This window comes from Mus pahari, chromosome 5 (assembly GCF_900095145.1).
Source record: "Mus pahari chromosome 5, PAHARI_EIJ_v1.1, whole genome shotgun sequence".
NCBI classification, from domain to species: domain Eukaryota; kingdom Metazoa; phylum Chordata; class Mammalia; order Rodentia; family Muridae; genus Mus; species Mus pahari.
Genome location: NC_034594.1, coordinates 17,103,088 through 17,123,463, shown reverse-complemented (window position 1 = coordinate 17,123,463; position 20,376 = coordinate 17,103,088). Strand labels below are relative to the sequence as shown.

Genomic DNA, 20,376 nt, shown 5'->3' with positions numbered 1-20,376 from the left:
CCATCTCTTTGTCAACTCCACCCTACCCCCTACCCCCTTTTTTTTGATACAGGGTCTCCATCTGTACCTCATGGTAGCCTGAAACTTTATAGCCTAGGCTGGCCTGAAACCCACTGCAATTCTCCTGCCTACAAACCTAATTTTAAATACAAATATAATAAATACAAATTAATCCAAGGAAATGCAAATCACCTTGGGTGTTAAAATTTACCTACCTGTCAATCACTTTGTTTTGGCAGTGCTAGGGACCCAACCCAGTAAACTATAGGAGGGGGTGGTGTTTCGATTTGTCAGGTCGGTCCTCTGCATTAACAGAACTGGTCATTACTGACAGGAGTTGAAATGTTTTCCTCGGGAACATGGCAACATATATTAACATGTTCAATGTGCAAGACCCTGGACTCAGCACTTTCTTCCATCCCTAGGAAGTGACTTACTACTGAGGGACTACTCATAGAGTGTACAAGGTGCAGCTAGGAAGCTCCAACCAGTGTGTATAACACAGAACTGCAGCTGCTATAAAGGATGACTCGGGCCTAAATGTATTGGAGGAGCCAGTGATTCACAGTATGCACAAAACAAAACAAAAGTTATAAGCACCTCAGAAGCTGGGTGTAGTGGCACATGCCTACAATTTCAGCACTCAGGAGGCTGGGGCAGGAGGATCACCACAAGTTCAAGACCAGGCTAGACTACAGAGTAAGTCTGATGTCAGGCTCAACAACATAGTGGAACTGGCTCAGACCAGCTAACACGGGCAGCAAGGGGAAGCAGCCCAGGAAGAGTGGTCGCTGTGCTTCACTGTATAGAAACAGCATTGCATATTGGCATTGTATATGCCATAAACGGCATTTTATCTACTGTCTGCCTTCTCACACTTACAGTAAAATAGGAGAGTGGCACTTTCTCAGAGAGCTACAGAGGTAAGGCAGCTTCTCCCTGACTAACTCAGGCGATAACAAAGGCCAGCTCCACGTAAGTAAACAGGGCTGGGCACACGTTAATCCAGCACTGGAAAGGCAGACACAGGAGGACCTCCATGAGTTCAAGGCCAGCCTCACCTGTGCAGTCAGTCATAGGCCAGCCAAGGTGGCACAGGGAGACTCTGTCTCAAAAAACCAGGCACACAAAAAGAAATACTGCCTGTCCCTTTCTGAGTCAGGGTCCCAGAGTCCCTCCCACTCAGGCCACCAGGTATGCTACTGATATATACCAGCCTCCTTCTGCCTGGGATGGACATGAGGTATGGTTAAGCTTTTTGTACAGTGAATAATGCTACAGTAAAAACTTCTGTTTAAGCATGAATTACTTGACTCAGAAATGAGTCCCAGGAGAGTGGGTTCTTACTCTTGTCAATCCTGACATCAATGGTGAAGCTAATGTGATCTCCACATTCCCTTTCAGCAGGAATTCCAGCTTCACTCTTCCCAGCAAATGTCAGGGTAGCAATGCTGGTTCATTCCTCTAGCATAGGCTAAACACACAGTGGATGCTCAGGAAACCAGCAACTCAATAGACGCCACCAATGAAAACACCGTGTCATAAGTAAGGACGTTGCTTTTATGTAGTTATTCATTTAGTCATTTTACTTAGTCTGTTTATTATTTATTTATTTAATTAATGATATGGTCGCATTATGTAGCCTTAGCTGGCCTAGAACTCAAGAGATCCTCCTGCCTCTACCTCCCAAATTATAGGATTAAAGTTGTGTGTCACTGGGGGCTGGAGAGATGGCTCAGCCGTTAAGAGCACCAACTGGGGCTGGTGAGATGGCTCAGTGGGTAAGAGCACCCGACTGCTCTTCCGAAGGTCCAGAGTTCAAATCCCAGCAACCACATGGTGGCTTACAACCATCCCTAACAAGATCTGACGCCTTCTTCTGGAGTGTCTGAAGACAGCTGCAGTGTACTTACATATAATAAATAAGTAAATCTTTAAAAAAAAAAAAAAGAGCACCAACTGTTCTTCCAGAGGTCCTGAGTTCAATTCCCAGAAACCATGTGGTGGCTCACAACCATCTGTAATGGGATGTGATGCCCTCTTCTGGTGTGTCTGAAGACAGCTACCAGTGTACTCATATACATAAAATAAATAAATAAATATTAAAAAAAAAGTTGTGTGTCATGATGCCTGTCTTAGATGTTTTTCATCTTTTTGCTGTTGTCTGTTTGTTTGAGACAGGGTTTCTCTGCATTGTTCTGGCTGTCTGAAACTTGCTTGTAGACTAGGCTGGCCTCGAACTCACCTCTGCTTCCTGAGTGCTGGGATTAGGTGAGCCACCATGCCAGACTATGTATTTTAATCTTAAAAGCTACTTATTGATTTTTATTTTATGTGTGTGGGTGTCCTGTTTGCACGCATATCTGTACATGTACCTGTGTGCATGCACATGTACTGTGTGCATCCAGCTCCCTTTAATCCCAGGAGAGGGCGTCAGATCCAGTGAGCTGGAATTACAGGCAGTTGTGGACTATCCTGTAGGTGTTCCAACCCAAACCCAGGTCCTATGCAAGAGCAAGGACTCTTAACTGCTGAGCCATCTCTCCAACCCCAGGTTTTTGTTTTTTAAAGGTCATAAATAACAAAGGAAAACCCAACAAAGTAAAGAAAAAGAAGACAGAAACGTTGGCTGATGACAACCTCCAGGGGAAGAGATTGAGTGGCCACTGTGACCCACATGCCAAAAACAAAGACGGGACCCAGGCAGTGACAGGGGTTCCTGAAGACAGCATAGAGCACAGACTGCAGGGCCAGGCCTACCTGAAACCTGTCAGTACCAGTTCTGTTTACACTTAGATCCCAGTCCAAAATAAGTAAATTTCTCTTTTGTTTGCACATAGCCCGACTGTGGGGCCTGTGCAGATTTGCCTGCTCATAGGGGTGTGCGTACATTATACTCCCCTCCAGCCCCTGAGAGGGAGCACACGGGGTGCCCTACACTTCAAGCCAGACAAATATTCACCAAGCAGACGGAGACTGAAGGTGCTGTGCCTCCTGGAAGGCAATGGCAGGCTCAGAGGGAACATGACTAGAAAGGCCATGGGCTACAGCTGCTGAGATGGCTCAGGGGTTAAGAGCACTGTCTGCACTTCCAGACGTCCTGAGTTTGATTCCCACCAACCTCCTGGTGGCTCATGACCATCTATATTGGGATCTGATACCTTCTTCTGGCATGTAGGAACACTCATATCATAAAATAAATAAATAGAACAGACTTCTAGCTATTGACATTAACCATGGATCCTACCTTGGATGTTCTGTGTGTCTTGAGAGTCACCAGATTTTGTTTTGTTTAGATTATTGTACATTAATAACAGTTAGAAAAACAAATTTAAGTATGGTGAGTTCATCTTTACTTCTTTAAATGTTGTAGTGGGCTGGTAGGATAGCTCAGTGGGTAGTAGGGCCCTGCACTGAGTTTGATCTCTTGGCTACATGGTAGAAGGAGAAAACCAATTCCCGCAAGTTGTCCTTTGACCTATCTCCCCCACACCCCCCACATATCAGCACAATCTCAAATGTGCGCATAAATAAATAAATAAATAAACAAATATAAGACTGTTCTTAATTGTTTTATGAAATGAACTATCAAATTAGTACCTGTACATATATAATATTTGAGAGAGTGGAGATACAAACTTACACCTCTTGTGAATAGGGTGTCCACGAGAAAGCTTGGAAACCCGAGGCCCAAGTCTTAGTCCTTCAGGGTTGCTAGGAAGACTACTGAAGCCCAGCATGAACAACAAAGTGGGGTCCATTGTCCAAAAGGAATACGGCCTAGCAGATAAAAAGCACTTGTCACCAAGCTTGATGACCTGAGTTCAATCCCTAACCTGGAAAGACCCAACTCAAGCACGTTGTCCCTGACCTCTACATCTGTACTCTCTCTCTCCATGCCTCACTTACCCCTTTGCATAGCAGACACCACATGGTGTCACCATCACAGCCTTAGGATGACCTTCTTTCCAGAACTCTGTCTGTCCCACAGTCATTACTGAGAAGGGTCCCAGGAAGTGTAGCTTTGTCTCCTACTACAGACTCGACCTTGAACTTCACCAGAGAAGCCACATCCAGGGTCATTCTGCAAGGACCAACTGGCTGTGCGCTTCGTTGCCATCCCTCAGCTCGGGGCCAGAGCTGCTGACAGGGGAGACAGGGTCCCTGGGTCTGCCTCCCACTCCAGGAACATGCTCGGCGCCTCTCATCTTCCATGGCATTTACCACGGGAAATACTGAACACATACAAAAGTAGAGGTAATGACATAATCACAGCCTCATCTCCTTTAAATACTTAACCGCCCTTGGCCAGTCTTGCTTCCTCTCTCTGCCTCACTCACTTTACTGGATTTTTTTTTTTCTTGAAGTAAAGCCCAGGCTTTATCTGTAAACATCTATAAAATTATACCTACAGATACCCAGATATCTAATATTTCAATTTGTATCTCCAAAGAACTTTCTGGAGACAGAGTTTTGCCCAGGCTGGCCTCAAATTTGCTATCTATCTTAGATTCGAATTGCTGTGATAAAGACCATGACCAAAAAGAGCATTTTGAAAAGGAAAGGATTTCTTTGGCTTACATTGCCAAGTCACAGTGAGGACAGTGAAGATGGAACCTCAGGGCAGGAGCCTGAGAGCGGGAACTACGGTGGAGGCCATGGTGGTGCTGTTGCTTCCTGGCTTCTCATGGCTGGCTCAGCTTACTCTCTTATATACCCAGGCCCGCCTGTCCAGGGATGGCACCACCCGCCATGGGCTGGGCCCTCCCCCATCAATCAAGAAGAGGCCTGCAGGCCTGCCTGTGGGTGAACTTTGTGGAGGTCTTTTCTCAGCTGAGGCTCCCGGTCCTCAGATGACTCTGACTTAAGTCACGTCAACACAAGCTAACCAGCCCCATCCTTTGCCTCTGACTACGTGTACAAAGAGACTTTTCTTTTTTAAGATGGGGTTTCATGTAGCCAGGCTGACCTCAAATTCTCTATGTAGCTGAGGATAACTTGGGATTTCTGATCTTCCTGCCTCTAGCTCTCGAGCACAGGGATCACAGTCGTGTACCACCACACTAAGTCTATGGAGTACTGGGAATCATAATTGACAGCTTCAGGTATGCAAAGCAAACTCTATCAACTGACCTACATTCCCAACCCCACATGTCCATATGTGCATATACATACACATAGACACACATACACATATACATGTGTGTATGTATGTGTATATGTATGCATATGTATACATGGTAATATTATATATACACACACATATACAAATATATAGATTTCATTTTTAAAATATCCTCACTCTCCTCACAAAATTACAGTACACCTCCAGCCTCCTTTTGCGCTCCCCCACCCCCACCCCCACCCCCAGCAAACTGCCTCTTCCTGTCCACCCAGCTCTCGTGTTTCAGGAGCCCACTGAGCCTTGTCTGGGGACTCACAGAGCTGCCTCTGTGCTGCCTCCCTCCTGTCCCAGCAGTCCCCAGCCTGCAGGAGCCCTTTCTCCAACGCGCCTCTGCTCATTTACCTTAGGAGACTCCTATTCCCCACACCTGTGGGTAGTTGGCCATTTACTGACATCTCTATGGCAAAGTCAGACCGTAGTCAGTGAACACACGTGTGCATGATAGCCATAAACATTTAATAGGAAACTCTGCTAAAAGCTTTGCCAAAATCCAAACACATTCTAGCTTGAGACTGATGTTCCACTGCACGAGCCTAGTGACTCTACCCCATTACACATTAATGAAAAGAAAGTTAGTAATTTTTCCCCTTAGTGAACTCCAGTTGGTTCCTGGTAGTCATATACCAGTTCCAAATTGTTTACATACTATTACAATTACTCTAGATCATGATAGCCAAACCTGAAGCAGGAGAAAAACTGGCAGCAATTGCAGCAGAGATGACGTAAGAGGCAGGGAGAGAGACCGGAGGACACGAGGATTATCTGATATGCTCAAACTTGCTCACCTAACGTGAGATATTAATTACAAGAGGGGGAAAGACTTAATTATTAAACAATTATTTCTCCTGCTATTAAAAAAGCTGATGGCATCTTATAATCACAGGAAAAACAGTTACAGCTCCAACTCTCATGAATACAAGTGCCAACCTTCCCAGAAAAGATGTTAGCAAATTAAATCTAGTGATGTTAAAGGGGAGCAATAAATCATGAATATGACAGGCCAGCTCCAGTCATGCAACATTTGAATCAACGTGGGAAAAAAAAATCAGTATCTCAGAAGAAAAGGGGTTAATCATTCAGTTATATCACCAGGTAAAAGGGGATTGCCCTGCAAACCTAGCAGCCTGGGTTCAGTTCCTAGAACCCACAGAAAGGTGAAAGGACAGGTCCCAGCTAACCAGAGAGAGAGAGAGAGAGAGAGAGAGAGAGAGAGAGAGAGAGAGAGACCCTCCATTCCACGGCATGTAGAATAGAATGAACATACCTCCTTGTCCACACTGGAATTAAAATACAGGCCTGTTTCATTTATTGTTTTTTGTTTGTTGTTTCTACAGAAAACACTTTTAGGCAAATGATACTCTGTGTGACATAGTAACAAAAAGGAGTAATTCCAATAACCTTTTATGCAGTAGCAGAGTTGTAAAAGCAGATCCCATTCATCCAGAAACAGAAGACCACCGATGCCAGGAAGTTCCTTCTGTCTAATCTCTATGTCAGAATACATAGGTCAAGGATTGATAACCCTGAACACAGTGTAACAGGCATATTCAGTGAGTGCAGACAACCTTGCAGCTAGAGACAAGGACAAGTTTCCTTTTGGAGGATCAACATTCAACTTCTATGTCTGCACATCCAGTTGCAATGGGAGCATTTTGCCCAAAGCCAAAAGGAAGCAGATAGTTAGAAGGGGCTCCAAGTGACATATTTAGAACAAATTAGACATGAATAGAGTTACAGGAAGCTAAAATGTGATACTGAAAGTAGAGTATTTTTCTACTTTGTGGAAACCACAATGCAACCAGGTCATGGTATACAGAGCTTTATGAGGTTCACACATTTTGTGATATATTTGTAAAGAATGCAGAATATAACAAAAAATATGTTGCATGCTAAAATGCTTATAATCCATACCATAACTAAAAAAAAAAAAAAAACNAGAGAGAGAGAGAGAGAGAGAGAGAGAGAGAGAGAGAGAGAGAGAGAGAGAGAATATGTCTCTGATAAAGGAGATCTACAGAAGTTAAAAGAAGCAACATCACAGTGACAACCATTATTTCTCTCATCCGCATGCTAAGTGAACTACTGTCCAGCGTGCCAGGCGAGCACCGTACCGTATGGCAGAGCTACTCCCCAGCCCTCCATGATCAGCTTTGAAAACATCCCCTAAGCCAAGAATGGGGCGAGGACAAGGACCTGTGACATCCCAACCAGTGAAACAAGGCAAAAACAAGATGAAGAGCAGGAAGGGCTTAGCAAAGGATGAACAAACCACCATCACTTACAGATGATAATCGCCCAAACCCGAGAGTTCAGAATAAGAACTACTAGACTGCCTCAGTGTATAGCCAGGTCAATAAAGGTCAAGCCTATTTCTCTACACTTGCATGTAGTATAGAAGACCTATGTGGTGTCTGACCCTGGCTCCCTGGTTCTCGGCACAGGGCTTCAGAAGTCCAAACGTCTTTGCTCCAATAAAGAAGCACTTGGGGTAGGCCCCAGACAGCCCAGGCACTAACCACCAGAAGAGCAAACTCAGGAGCTAACGCAAGCTTGGGACTCTGCACTGCTGGTCTCCAGGATGGGGGACTGGGGCAGACTTTAATCAACCATGCCTCCAGAACGTAGCCCTGATACAAGCTGGGGGGGAGCTTCCTGGCTGGCGATCACACTGTTGTCCAGGAGGGAAGGCACCTAGACTCACTCCACAGGCACAGAGCCTGAGCCTCTAGCTCTCCAGACCTCATCACTATGCTTGCATCCTTCAATGTGATACTGCAACTCTACAAGATGCATTTCCCTGACTCTTTGGAGCTGTTCTAGTACATTGGCGGGGCTGGGAAAGGCCTCTCCAGCATCTTGTATAAGCAGAAGAGCATCTGTCTTGTGTTTATGAGACTATAGGTTCAACCGCCAATCCCCAGCACCTAAATAAATGAAATCAGTGAGCCCAAGTGAACCCATGGGAAACCCAAAACTTGTAACAAGTTGGTCAGAAGTGCACAGGGAGTAATGCCCCACCTGTGATCCCGCCTGCATCATCTATAGGCATACTACAGCTCCACGAAATGTCCCAGGTGAGGAGCTAAGGATAGCAAATGCCCTTATATACATGGGAGCGCATGTGTGCCTTGAAAAGCAAGAGAGGCACTGGCTGGGGGTGGGCAGATATTGGTCTTCGAAATGAGCTGAACAGCTCTATTGTACAACGGTGACTGCAGTTACTAGCAATGCAAGACTAAGTGTTCTTACCACATACATACATACAAAAATGTTAATTACATGAGGGAATCCATACAATAATTAGTTTGATGTAGTCACTGTACAGTGAGTACACCTATCAAAACCTGTTAAAATGGCCATGATGGCACACACCTGTAACTCTAGCACTTGGGGAACCTGAGGTCAATGAAAACTCAGTTGAAGGCCAGCCAAGGCCACTTAGTGAGCCGTCTCCTTCCTGCCCCCAATAGGGGGAAAGGCCAGGCTGAGTGGCACATGTCTTTAATCCCAGCATTCAGGCTTCTATGAGCCCAAGGCCATGGTCTGCAGAGTAAATTCCAGGACAGTCAGGGTTACAGAGAAACCTTACCTTTAAAAAAGGTAGGAAGGAAGAAGATAGGAGGGAGGGAAGGAGAGAGGGAGGGAGGGAGGGAGAGGAGAAAGAAAGGAAGGATCAAAGGAAGGGGGAAGGATTGGAGAGAGGGAGGGAGGGAGGGAGGGAGGAGGTAAGCAAGAAGCATGATCAACTAGAGAGCATTTGAACTTGTGAGTGTGGAGAGCCGAGTTCAGTCCCTGGATGCCCCAGGGGAAGTGGGAAACTTATTCTTGAAAGTGACCTTCTGAGCACACACGTGCCAAAGCCCAGGCAGGCCTTGAACTTGCAATCCTCCTGCCTCAGCCTGTCTAATAGCTAGGATAATGGTCAAGGGCCCACCCTCCCACCCGATCTCTAAATTGAAAACTCAAGTGGCCCCGCCCAGTGCTCAGCAGTGCAGCTCCTGGAGTGCAGCTCTGGGCGAGAGGACTCGGGCCTGCTGAGCCTCAGCACCAGCAAAGCATTAGATACAATTCTACAAGAATCAGTATTCAGACGTTTCCTTCTTTAAGCTCTCTGCTTGCCCCCTCTTTTATTTTAAGCTACGTTTCTTCACTTATTTGGGGGTATGATTGTACAAGTTTCCTTTTGGAGGTCAGAAGATAAACTGAGGAAACCAGTTCTCTCTTTCCATCATGTGGACTAAACTCAGGTCACCATGCTTAGCAGCAAGTAAGTACCTTTGCCCAAAAGGGCAGCAGCCATCCTGGCAGCCCCTCTGTGCTGGAAGCCACCTTCTGCTTATACCATAGTTCCCAGGCACAGCACCCGCACACTCCCTCACCCAGCTCGCTTAGACACTTCTAAGAAAGGCATTCTGTTTCCGTTTGCTCGTCTGATTTTTCGAGACAGGGTCTCCGTGGAGGCCAAGTTAACCTTCAACTCTCCATCCCCTTGTCTTTGCCTCCCAGAGTGTTATTGGGACACAGTTGTGTATCACCATGAAATAAACATTTCGGGCCAGGCACGGTGGTTCATGCCTATGATTGCAGCAATCAGACAGACCCCTGAGGCACGAAGATTGCTGTAATTTGTCTGTTTTACACAGTGAGTTCTAGATCACTCTGGGTTATAACACTCTCACCCTAATAGGTAAACAAACAAACAAACAAATCTCTCTGTGTCTGTTTCTCACTGTCTGTCTGTCCCCCCCCCCCCCATGTATGTCTGTAGCTTCTTGTCATGTCCTTGTCCCCTTTGAGTCTCCGCTGGTCCAGGCCTCTTCCTCCCTATCCTGAAATGAAAACAGTCAGGTAGAGCTGTGACTAGGTAGAGGCCACATCCCTCCCGTCTGGCCAGCCTGGCCTGATGCCCTCATATTTGGGGAATAGATGTACCAGCAATTAAGATGGCACCCAACATTTCCCAGTTAGCAGGGGAGCCATACTGCTGAGGGTGCCACTCAATAATAGAACACTTGCCTAGTGTGCTCAAGGCCCTGGGTCTGGGGGTGGAGAGGAAAGGCAAGGTGGCTCAGTGGGTACAACACACTTGCCTCGAGGCCTGACAAGCTGATTTCTATCCTAGGGATCCACATGGCAGGAGAGAAACAATCCCCACACGTTGTCCTCTGACACCCTCAGCCCCCAATCACAACACACACACACAAATGCACGTGCATATGCATAAGCACGCATGCGCGCGCACACACACACACACACACACACACACACACACACACACACACACGGTTTTTTAAAAGAGAATATCCTTAGTTTTCAGTTCCTGCCTGGATACTATTTCCTTTCTGATCAGCTTGTGATCCTTACAAATAAGATAATATCTGACTTTTTGCAAATGGTTTTATAATAGGCTAGTAAAAAAAAATTAAGTGACTTGCTTTTTACAGAAACTAAGTTCTTTTTAAATTTATTTTAATTTCGTGTGTGTGTGTGTGTGTGTATGTATGTGTGCACGCGCGTGCGTGCGTGTACACATATGAGTGTGGTGGGCATCCGACCCTAGAGGTGGAGTTACAGGTAACTGTGAACTGGCAAACATAAGTGCTGGGAACTTGAGTCCTCTGGAAAAGCAGTGACTGCTCTCAATCAATGAACCATCTCTACCTTATAATGGACTTTTTGCTGAGCTCAATACATTTATAAACTAAAAAAAAAAAAACAAAAAAAAACCAAAAAAAACCAGAAAGACAGAAAGACGCCATGCTGAAGAGTGGGCAGACTGCCATGTCTAAGAACTACTGTGGTCACAGCTGCAGTCAGTGCCAAATGGGGCATGCTCTGGACAATGGGAACAGTAACAGTTAACACGGCTAATGTTTACTACACGATGACATAGTACTGGGCACAGGGCTACATGCCTCGCATGCCTAACCTCCTTCAGTCCGTCCCCAGCGTGGATGGGCAGCATCATGGCCCCTAAGGAAATTTTTCTGAGTTCAAGAGTAAGGTTACCATGTTCAACAATTCACAAAATAAATTGGCTGTGCGTAGACTTCCTTATTTCTTCAAACTTACTTTTAACTCCTGGGAAAGCTGGAGAGCTTAAACTGGGAGTAGGTCTCTGGCTTACAGTGCCTGTGCATACAAGTGTGTGAGAAAGCCTTCAAGTACCAGGTCACGGTCCTGCCTGTGCACACGGGCAGGGATCTGTGAGTGTGAGTGTGTGAGTGTCTCTGTGTGTGTGTGGTTTCTCACAACTATGCAGAACGCAAATCTTGGGTAGGGGGATATGTGTGGACACGTGAATGAGCCTCCCTACCTATGTGGGGTCACATATGTGTGCCTGTCTGGGGTAGAGAAGGGATCTTCTTTCTAAGGAGGCTCCAGGCTGCCTGCTGGCCAAACACTAGGCACCCCAGAGCCCAGGGGGCACCCCAGAGCCCAGGGAGCCAGTGGATTGGGCCTGCAGCAGGAAAGCTACTCTGATGGAAAGCTCTGAGGAATCCCAGGCCCACCGAGTTTAACACCTTCACCAAATGGGCTGGCACTGGACACACGGCCCTTCTGGGCTCCGCTTCTGGCAGAGCCACTGGGGCAAAACAAGACTGGGAATACAGGATGATACTAAGTCATTTCTTACCTAAGAAGAACTAGCCTAAGCTGGATTCCAAAAAGCAGGCCATAAAACTGTACCGTGAGTGATTTTAATGTCAAAGGACCTAGGGCGGCTCCAGGCAGGGCACAAGGATGGAGAATAAAAATGGTTTTCATTTTGTTTGGTTTCGGTCTCATTATGCAGCCCTGGCCAGACTGAAATCTGAGCTCTGCCCACCTCTGTCACAGTTGTTGCCAGGATGGCAGACATGTGTCACTATCAACGTGGTTTTGATATTTCTGTTTGTTGTAGGAAGCTTTAAAAAGTTAACAACGGGGGCTGGAGAGATGGCTCAGCGGTTAAGAGCTCTGACTGCTCTTCTGAAGGTCCTGAGTTCAAATCCCAGCAACCACATGGTGGCTCACAACCATCCATAATGAGATCTGACTCCTTCTGGAGTGTCTGAAGACAACTACAGTGTACTTACATATAATAAATAAATCTTTAAAAAAAAAAAAGTTAACAACGGACGCGAGATTCAACCTCCCTCCATCTCACTCCGCCACCCTCCCGCGACCTTGGCCATCCTAGGCTTAAACTCACTCTTCCTACCTCAGCGTACAGATGGAATGCCAGGGTTTCAGGCATGCCTCACGGTGCGCTGCCATGAAAGTGAAGTGTCACATGAGAATATTTGAAGTGGTCCCTTCTTGGTCACATGCTGGTAGCTTGGTTTGGCTTAGACTTTTTGTTATCTTTGCTGAAGTTCTGGCAATGAGATGCCTGTTTTTTTATGGCTATGAAAAAAATAATGATCAGCAATAAAAATAAAAGAAAAAGAAAACGGAGAGAGAAAAGAAAATAAGAGACTGCGGACAAGCAAGGGCCGCCTGTCCCTTCCTGTGGGTTAGATGAAGGAACCAGTAGGTCCTGCCAAAACCAGGCACTGAGACAGTGACATGGGAAGCTGGTCCACTCCCTTCCTATACACACTTCCCTGGCCATGTAGCCTTTCAGTAACCAGTGTTGGGTACAGGCTAGACAGTCTTTGTCAATAGATTGGAACTGGCAGGTAAGTCACTCTCAAGGCACAACAGGCTTCCTTCTGCTCAAAGATGCCTTTGTGGCTCGGTCTAGAAGATGCTAGGAATCGGGCAGGGATGCACAGAGAAAGCGCAGTGATCTGTACTTCAAAGCCAAAAGAGCTGAAAAGCAGTCACAACAGGCACAGGTACTCTTGCCCACAAAAGACCAGCGAGACCATCTCCTGTCTGACAGCCTCTGTCTGAGTCATCCCAGGAGGTGTGTGACTTAGTGGCCCATGGGAGGCGTCCTGAAAGGTCTTCTTGCTCCACTGCTTCTCCAGACTTCTAGTGACAAGACAGCCCCCTCTCGGAGGTCCCTTCCCTTCATTCATTGCCCCCACCCCCGTTGGGTGCTGTTCTGGGACCTTGTGCGCTCAGTGCTCATCTGTTTCCGTGTTAAACGTTGTTCAGTGACCCTCATCCTGACCTGCGGTGTCAGGAAACCACTGGAGCTGGACGCTTTCAATTAAAAAATGAGTCTTTTGCAAAGCCAGTGCTGGAATGCTAAGCAGCTCTTCTTAGGGCCAGACACAGGCAAGATCCTCTGGCACACCCACAGCTGGTTTAAGGGAGGCCTATCAACAGTAGGTCCCCAAGATCACTGTGCTCCAGCTCTTTGGAGGGAACCAGCCTGCAGGTGGCACAGTGCCAGCCTGCTCCACAGAGCTCTGCCCCTACTCATAGCACAGTAGCAGACAGAAAGGAGACAGCAGTCTGGCTGGCAAAGGGCTTCGTCACCTGCCCCACACTTGGGACCGATGCCCTATGTCCAGAGTGACATTCACACACACAGTAACCGTCACTCTCAGATTCGGCTCCTCAAGATCAAATCACTGACTGATGAGGAGTTGACGGATGACAGCTGGACAACTGTCTCTGAGCCCCTCCCTGGCTTAGATGTCCCACCCAACAGCCTGTTCGTCCCAAGCTTCCCCTTGCTGCCAAGCCTAGGACGGTCCTTGACACCTTTTCACCTTCTCCATGAGCCTGGCAGTGGTCCTGGCCTTCCTCCTGAGCCCCGTGTGAGCATTTCACCTGCACAGGTGCCTAGACACTCCACACAGTAGTGTGGGCTACACTTGTCCACAGAAGCACCATCTTAGTGGAACCCTGTCGGAAACACAGACTGTCAGGCATGCTGACTGGTGCCTATAATCCCAGAACCTAGAAGGCTGAGGCAGGAGGACCTTGTGAGTTTAAGGTCAGTGGGCTACATTAGTAATTAATAAGTATTAGTATTAGTAAAGACACTGTCTCAAGAAAATAAAGCCAGTCCAGTGAGATGCTGGAACAAAAGTGTTTGGTCTCTGGAACGAATGGCAGAATGAAAGAACTTCTAAAAGTTTCAGTGCATATATGCGCACACACACACACACACACACACACACACACACACACACACACGGAGCACATGCATAAGCACACACAGGGGCACAGGCACACACACATGCACATGAACGCATGTGGGGGCACACATACAAGCGCACACGTATGCACAGGAAATGGCTTTAGAAAGGAAATGCTAATTTTCAATAAAAAGTCTGGGTGATGGAAGCAAGTGTGAGAAGCTCTGGTTGTTTACGGTGCAGAGCAGAGGAGCAACAGCAGGAGAAATTTCTTAGTTCCTTCTGCTCCATTCTCACCTAACTGACTCTTCTTCTTTCCCTATCACAGTTAAATCACATTATCATCCCCAAATCACAAACCAGACACCTCAGACACGCCAACATTTGTGCCCCGCCTGCCCTATCTGTGTGTTTGTACAACCAAGCCTTGGTCGAGTGTCTGTCTCCCTGGTAGACTGAGCTGTGAATAGATGGCTTGACATGTCTGACTCCCCACAGCCAACGCTATGTCTGACACACGGGCTGCAAAAAGCTACATGTTTATTGAACAAATGCCTGAACAGGTAGTTGTGGCAGGGAACAGGAGAAATCACTGAAGATGTGTCAGATGGCAGGAACTAAGAGTGAACGCAAAATTCAGGCAGTGTTTTTTTTTCCTTGACTTTATAGTTATTCTGGGAATAAATTAAGTAGATGGGAAAATCTGACGTGGCACAGACAGGAATATGGGAGGGATTTTTTTTTTTAAACGAAAATATTTCTAGCTTGCTTTCTTCTCCAAATTACACCCTGCTAACTTACTGGGAGGAGTACTAGCTGGTTCAAGGTCACGTCATAGGCTGGTGACCAAGCTGGGTAGAATATAACCCCAGCTCTGGCTGGGTGGAGTGTTTATATCCCTCAATATACAGTGGTCCAGAGGGTTATAGGGTGGGTGGGGAGAGATAAGATGGTTAAAGATGAGCTAAGGGGCTGGGAGGGGCAAGACTACCCAGGAAGGGGCACAGAAGAACTGGAAGGTGGGCTTGAGGTTGGGGTTGGGGGCTGCGTCATTCAGGACTCTGCGCTTGTAAAAGCATCCAAGGGGAAGTCAGATGGAAACTGGCCTAGGAGTCACTGGACTTTCTCGTTTCAGGATTCCAAGCTGGGACAAACCCACTCCCAACACCCAGTACTGCAAACAGTTTTAGGCGAGGTTCCAGAAGGGCCAAGGTTCAAACTCCGTGAATCTGGGTGGCCTGGATTAACTGGCATGTCTTCATGCCAGACGCAGTCTTACTCCTGAGGGGCCCTAGAGTCTCTCCTGAATGTGCTAAGAGGGCTCAAAAGCATCTAATGTTAACTGTCTTGAGGTAGGAAGCGAGATTCTCTGCTTTAATCCTAGGGGAGTTCAGATCCCCACACCCTGTGCTGTGCAGGGCATTTCATGATCCATCTTAATGAGGGAGGCTGTGTAAAACTTCCTAGGGCCAACAATGGCTTAGCAGCAGGCAAAGGGACATGACTGGCAATGGGCCTTGAGTGTCACACTCAGAGCCCCAAACTCTTCATGCCTGGAATCAAGACACACACACACACACACTGCTTTTTCCTGGTGCACACTGAGATGTGGCAGAACCTCACTTAGCCTTCTCATAAATGTCTCATAATTTTGAAGCTTCTAAAATAGCAATAATTTTCTCCCAACTCTGACAAGTCCTTTATTCATTTATTCATTCACTGGGTAATATTTTATTGAGGCCTTACTGTGTGCCAAGGGCCATACCAGAGCTATCGACACAACCACCAGAGCACAGCGCCTGCCCTTTGGATCTTATATTGTGCTGGGTGGAGACAAGGGCTCAGCAAACCACTGAGCCCCTGAGCTGAGGAAGACGGAGCACAAGGGAGAGGGCTGGGAAAGTCAAGAGAGATGTTGGGGTTTCAGGCTTAAATGGGGTGACAGCAAGGTCTCATAGAGCCAATGCTAAGAAGGCAGATTAGGGGAGGGAAGCCACACTAACTCTCTTGGGAACAGTTAGGGCAAAGGCCCCAGAGCTGGGAGTGCCGAGGTGTGTTTAAGGAACTGGAAACCCTCAAGTAGCCTGGCAGACAATCATCCATTCATTTGTTCAACTAACGTTCACCGAGGCCCCATCTGTTGGCCAGGCCTGCAGTGGCAAAAACCAGTAAGGCAGGGCCCCACACTCAAGGAACTTGCAAAGCTGGGGAGTGGGGATTAAAGAACCTGGTTTAAAAAAAAAAAAAAATTACAGATGCAGGCTTAGGGCACACACCTACAATCCAGTTCAGCCTCAGCTCCAAAGTAAGAAAGCTGACTCAAAATAAACCTCAAGCCGACAGACAGAAAGTCTTCAGCCAGTCAGGCTTCTGGCAGAGGGAGCTCCAGAGCCATCATACAATTTGGGGGTGAAAGATCCAGCAAAGACCCTGAAACACGCCACTCTGTCTGGCACAATGCTGGTGCTGCTGAACTGCACTTGTTCCTTGTTAATAACAAAACCAGAAAAGCCTTCCAGACACTAACCTTGGAAAGAGAATCTTAGAAGCTGTAAGACGCACAGTAGGCATGTGTCCCAGTCTGGACAGCCTCAGACTAGGGGTGGACACCAGATGGAGAGACCCAGGAGAGCTCACTCAGCGGGGGGCACGGGCAATGGCAAGGCACCTCTGTGCTAACTTACGAAATTAAAACTGGTCTCCTAAGGCCTCCAGATCAGGAAGGCACCACACATGGCCCAGGGTCTGTTCATAAGGAGTGACCACTGTGTCATACTGCCATCTCCCTGACCCCCAGGACAGATTGCTCCTGCTTTTCCATGAACTGGTTGGGATCCACACTCTAAGGCCTGGACTCAGGCCACAAGCCTCTGTCAAGGAAAGTATGGTGGACCAAACGGTGGGGGTAGGGATCAGCCCAGAACAACTCTGGCCTAAGAGATGCCAGCTCAGTGAAGGACACTTCTTCATAGGACAGAGGAGAGTCCAAAAACGCCCTGCCCAGACCCAGCACGCTCCCACAGAACAGAGGTCAGCCCTGCTGATCAAGAGCTGGACACCAAATTAATCCAATTCATACTAGTTGGATCCAGATCTAACCAAACTGATGGGGAGGTACTGGTGGGTATATCTGTCACCAGAGAACCACGTCAGACCACGGAGGCAGGTGAGAAAGAAGCTGCCGTGGGAGTCCTCGCCGGGTTCCAAATGAAGCAGAGAAATTTTCAGGTTCCCCAGCTGCAAGATGGAGATGAGACACAGTCCCCACTGTTTCTACTCAGACCCCGAGCAAAACAGGCTCGTGGGTCTACACCACTAAATCTCCTTCCATGCCACCCAGACTATCCCTGCCCTGGTTTATAATCCCCAAGACTTGCTCTGATGCTGAGACCTGTGCAGGAAACTTCAAAGGGACAGTACCAACTTGCCTCCTTGGCCTTGACCCAGACCCAAGCGCACCTTGTGATAAGGCCATCTCTTCTCTCCTGATCCCATTTCAAGACTGTCCACCACCTTCCAGTTTCAGAAATGACCCCGGACTTATCCACAACTTGTGGTTCCCAGGTCGCCTGAGACTTTGCCAGAGATATCTCTGCATACAGCAGGAAGGCTGGAACTAGGATTATGAAGCAAAGTCCCTACAGAACGAGCTTCAGGGTCTTCTCTAAAAAGTCGCCCTTTCTTCCTCCCCACCTCCTTCAGCCTAGGAGGGCTTCACTTGATAACTGCCGTGTTTACAGCTACTTTTGAGGGTTTCAGGGTAGAAGAGGGAGGAAGTCTTTGTTGGGCATAAGGAAAAGGGTGTGTGCCCTGACTGAGCTTGGAGGCAGGGGAGTAAACCCTCTTAAGTGCCTACCTACCTGGGAGCTAGCCAAGCACACCCAAGTGCACACAGAGCAAGGGCCCCTGAAGACTGGGAGTGGGAGCAAGTTTATGTTCCGCTCTTGGGAAAGACGGAACAATAACCAAAGCTTGCTCTCCATGCTTCTGCTAAGCAGTGGAAACTGCTAGTGGGCACTGTTCTGAGTTAGGAGCCGAGGAGAGACCTCCCAGTTTTGCTTGTGGGCTGGAGGGTGACTGACCTGGTACTACCCTGGTGAGGACTCACAGCTCCAAACCTGAAACAAACTCAGGGGAAAAAGTGCGCGAAACTCCAACCTGTCCCCTGATGGCCATGGACCAGCAGAGCCAGAAGGTCCACTAGACAGAGCCACCTGCTGACCCACAAGCGAATCCTTGGCTTCCTCACAAGAGGAGTGTGACCCAGTCCCAAGTCACTTCGTCTTTTAAGATTCCCCTCAAATGTGTCCTCTCCTGTGACAACATCCTCAGGTCCCTGGCGACTTCCCCACCCACCCATGAGGCCTGGTGGCTGCCTCCTTTCAGGCATGAATGAGCCTTACCCCGTATCCCTCCACCAACTCCAGACAAGTGTGTCTCCTTCAACTCTGATTCAACTAAGCACAGAACACAGTGCCTGGCAGAAGGCAAAGGCTTGAGGACCCGCTTCTGCTGCGCCTGATAACGTTCACACCAGAGGCATAGGAAGCGACAGACAGAGGGACCCAGAATAAATCACACAAACAGAAGAGTAAAGTCTGCAGACAGAGAGCGTGCAGGGGCTGCATCAGGGGGACGAGAGGTATCAAAAGGACATTTAACCAGGAGGCCACGCCAGTCCTTACCCTTCTTGAATTCCTCTAGCATGGCATCCAGCTTGGTATCATGAAAAACAAAATGTACCGGGTGGTTGTAGAAGCGAGTGATGGTCTTGAGCGGGGTGCAGTCATCCGGGTCAACAAAAGCCAAGTCTTTGACATACAGGATATCTACGATATTGGACTGTTCGTCTTCAAACACAGGAATGCGAGTGTAGCCGCTCTCCATAATCTCCGACATGGTGTTGAAGTCCAGAATGGCATCACTGCGGATCATGAAGCAGTCGTGTAGCTGGGTCATGATATCCTCCACAGTTTTGGTCCTTAGTTCCAGAGCACCCTGGATCATATTTAACTCCTCCTTCACCAAGTCATTATAGGGCTCTGTCACCTTCAGCATCTCCATCAGCTTCTCCCGATTGTAAACAGTGCGAATCTCCTGACCCAAGACGAAGTCCAGGAGCTTGCTAATGGGGAAACTCAGGGGGAAAGTGAGGAGCATGAAGACTTTGGTGAGAACAATAGTGTTGGCACCCACTGCCAGCCCGTGCCGGGAGCACAGGGCTTGAGGTAAGATCTCCCCAAAGATGACAATGCCAATGGTAGAGGAGGCCACTGCCATGATGCCAGACCCGATGAGGTTGTCTAGAAGGATGGTGAGGGAGGTGTTGACTAGCACGTTCCCCAGGAGCAGCGAGCAGAGCAGGTAATTGCCCTTGCGCCTGATGGGCTCTATCTTGCGAGCGTACTTTCTCTCCTTCTCAGTTCCACAGTTCTGCACGATGCGCAGCTCCATCGGGTCCAGGGCCATCAGCCCCAGGTTGAGGCCAGAAAAGATGCCCGACAGCACCAACAGTACCATAACGAGAAGGATGTGCAGCCAGAGCGGCAGAAACCTCCCATGCTCCTCCACCATGAAGAGCAGGGAGTCCTTGTCGGTCCATCTGGTCCAGGGCCCGTCCGCCCGGGTCCGGGTGCACAGCGCGTACAGCTTCATGTTCTCGCTCCTCCGCAGGAACTTGGTAATCACCACTAGCATCCCCGACGTGTTCCCGCGGCTCACGTTGACCAGCCGCTGGACCACTAAGTCCTTGGTGAGCTCCAGGCAGTTGGTGGAGTTGTGGACCGTCTCGGCGTCGTCCACCTCGGTGAAGGAGATCAGGTTGCTGGAGATATCGCCCAGGCTGTGGCCGTAGAGCCTCAAGTTCACCGTGCTGCCCTCGGACACGAAGATGATGCCATCCGGGTTCATCCCGCACGACTTGTTGCAGCTCGCTAGCCTCATGCCCAGGATCACGCTCTGCTGGGGGCTGCTCTGGCCGCTGGCCGCCCGCGTCCATAGCAGCAGCAGCGCGGCCAGGAGGAGGCGCCCTCGGGCCGGCCAGCCGTCCCGCCGCCCGCCCCCGCCCCCCGGCGCCATGTTGCTCCGGCCCCGCCGCTGCCCGCGCCCCGCCGCGCGCCTCACTCGGCGCCGCCGCTCCTGCCCTCCTGCCGCTCCGCTGCCGCCGCG

The 20,376-nt window shown here is 48.4% G+C and overlaps 1 protein-coding gene across 2 annotated transcripts in view; it reads right to left on the bottom strand.

The window, feature by feature from the left end:
• Window positions 1-20,376, bottom strand: part of Cnnm4 (cyclin and CBS domain divalent metal cation transport mediator 4) — a 37,589-nt gene extending 17,213 nt beyond the window's left edge. The window contains exon 1 of one of the 2 annotated variants that reach the window (XM_021197599.1): window positions 18,894-20,376. In XM_021197599.1, the coding sequence (XP_021053258.1) occupies window positions 18,894-20,286 (1,393 nt within the window). In that variant the 5' untranslated portion in view covers window positions 20,287-20,376. The remainder of the gene's footprint in view (window positions 1-18,893) is intronic. The other variant, XM_029539029.1, reaches the window with a different exon arrangement.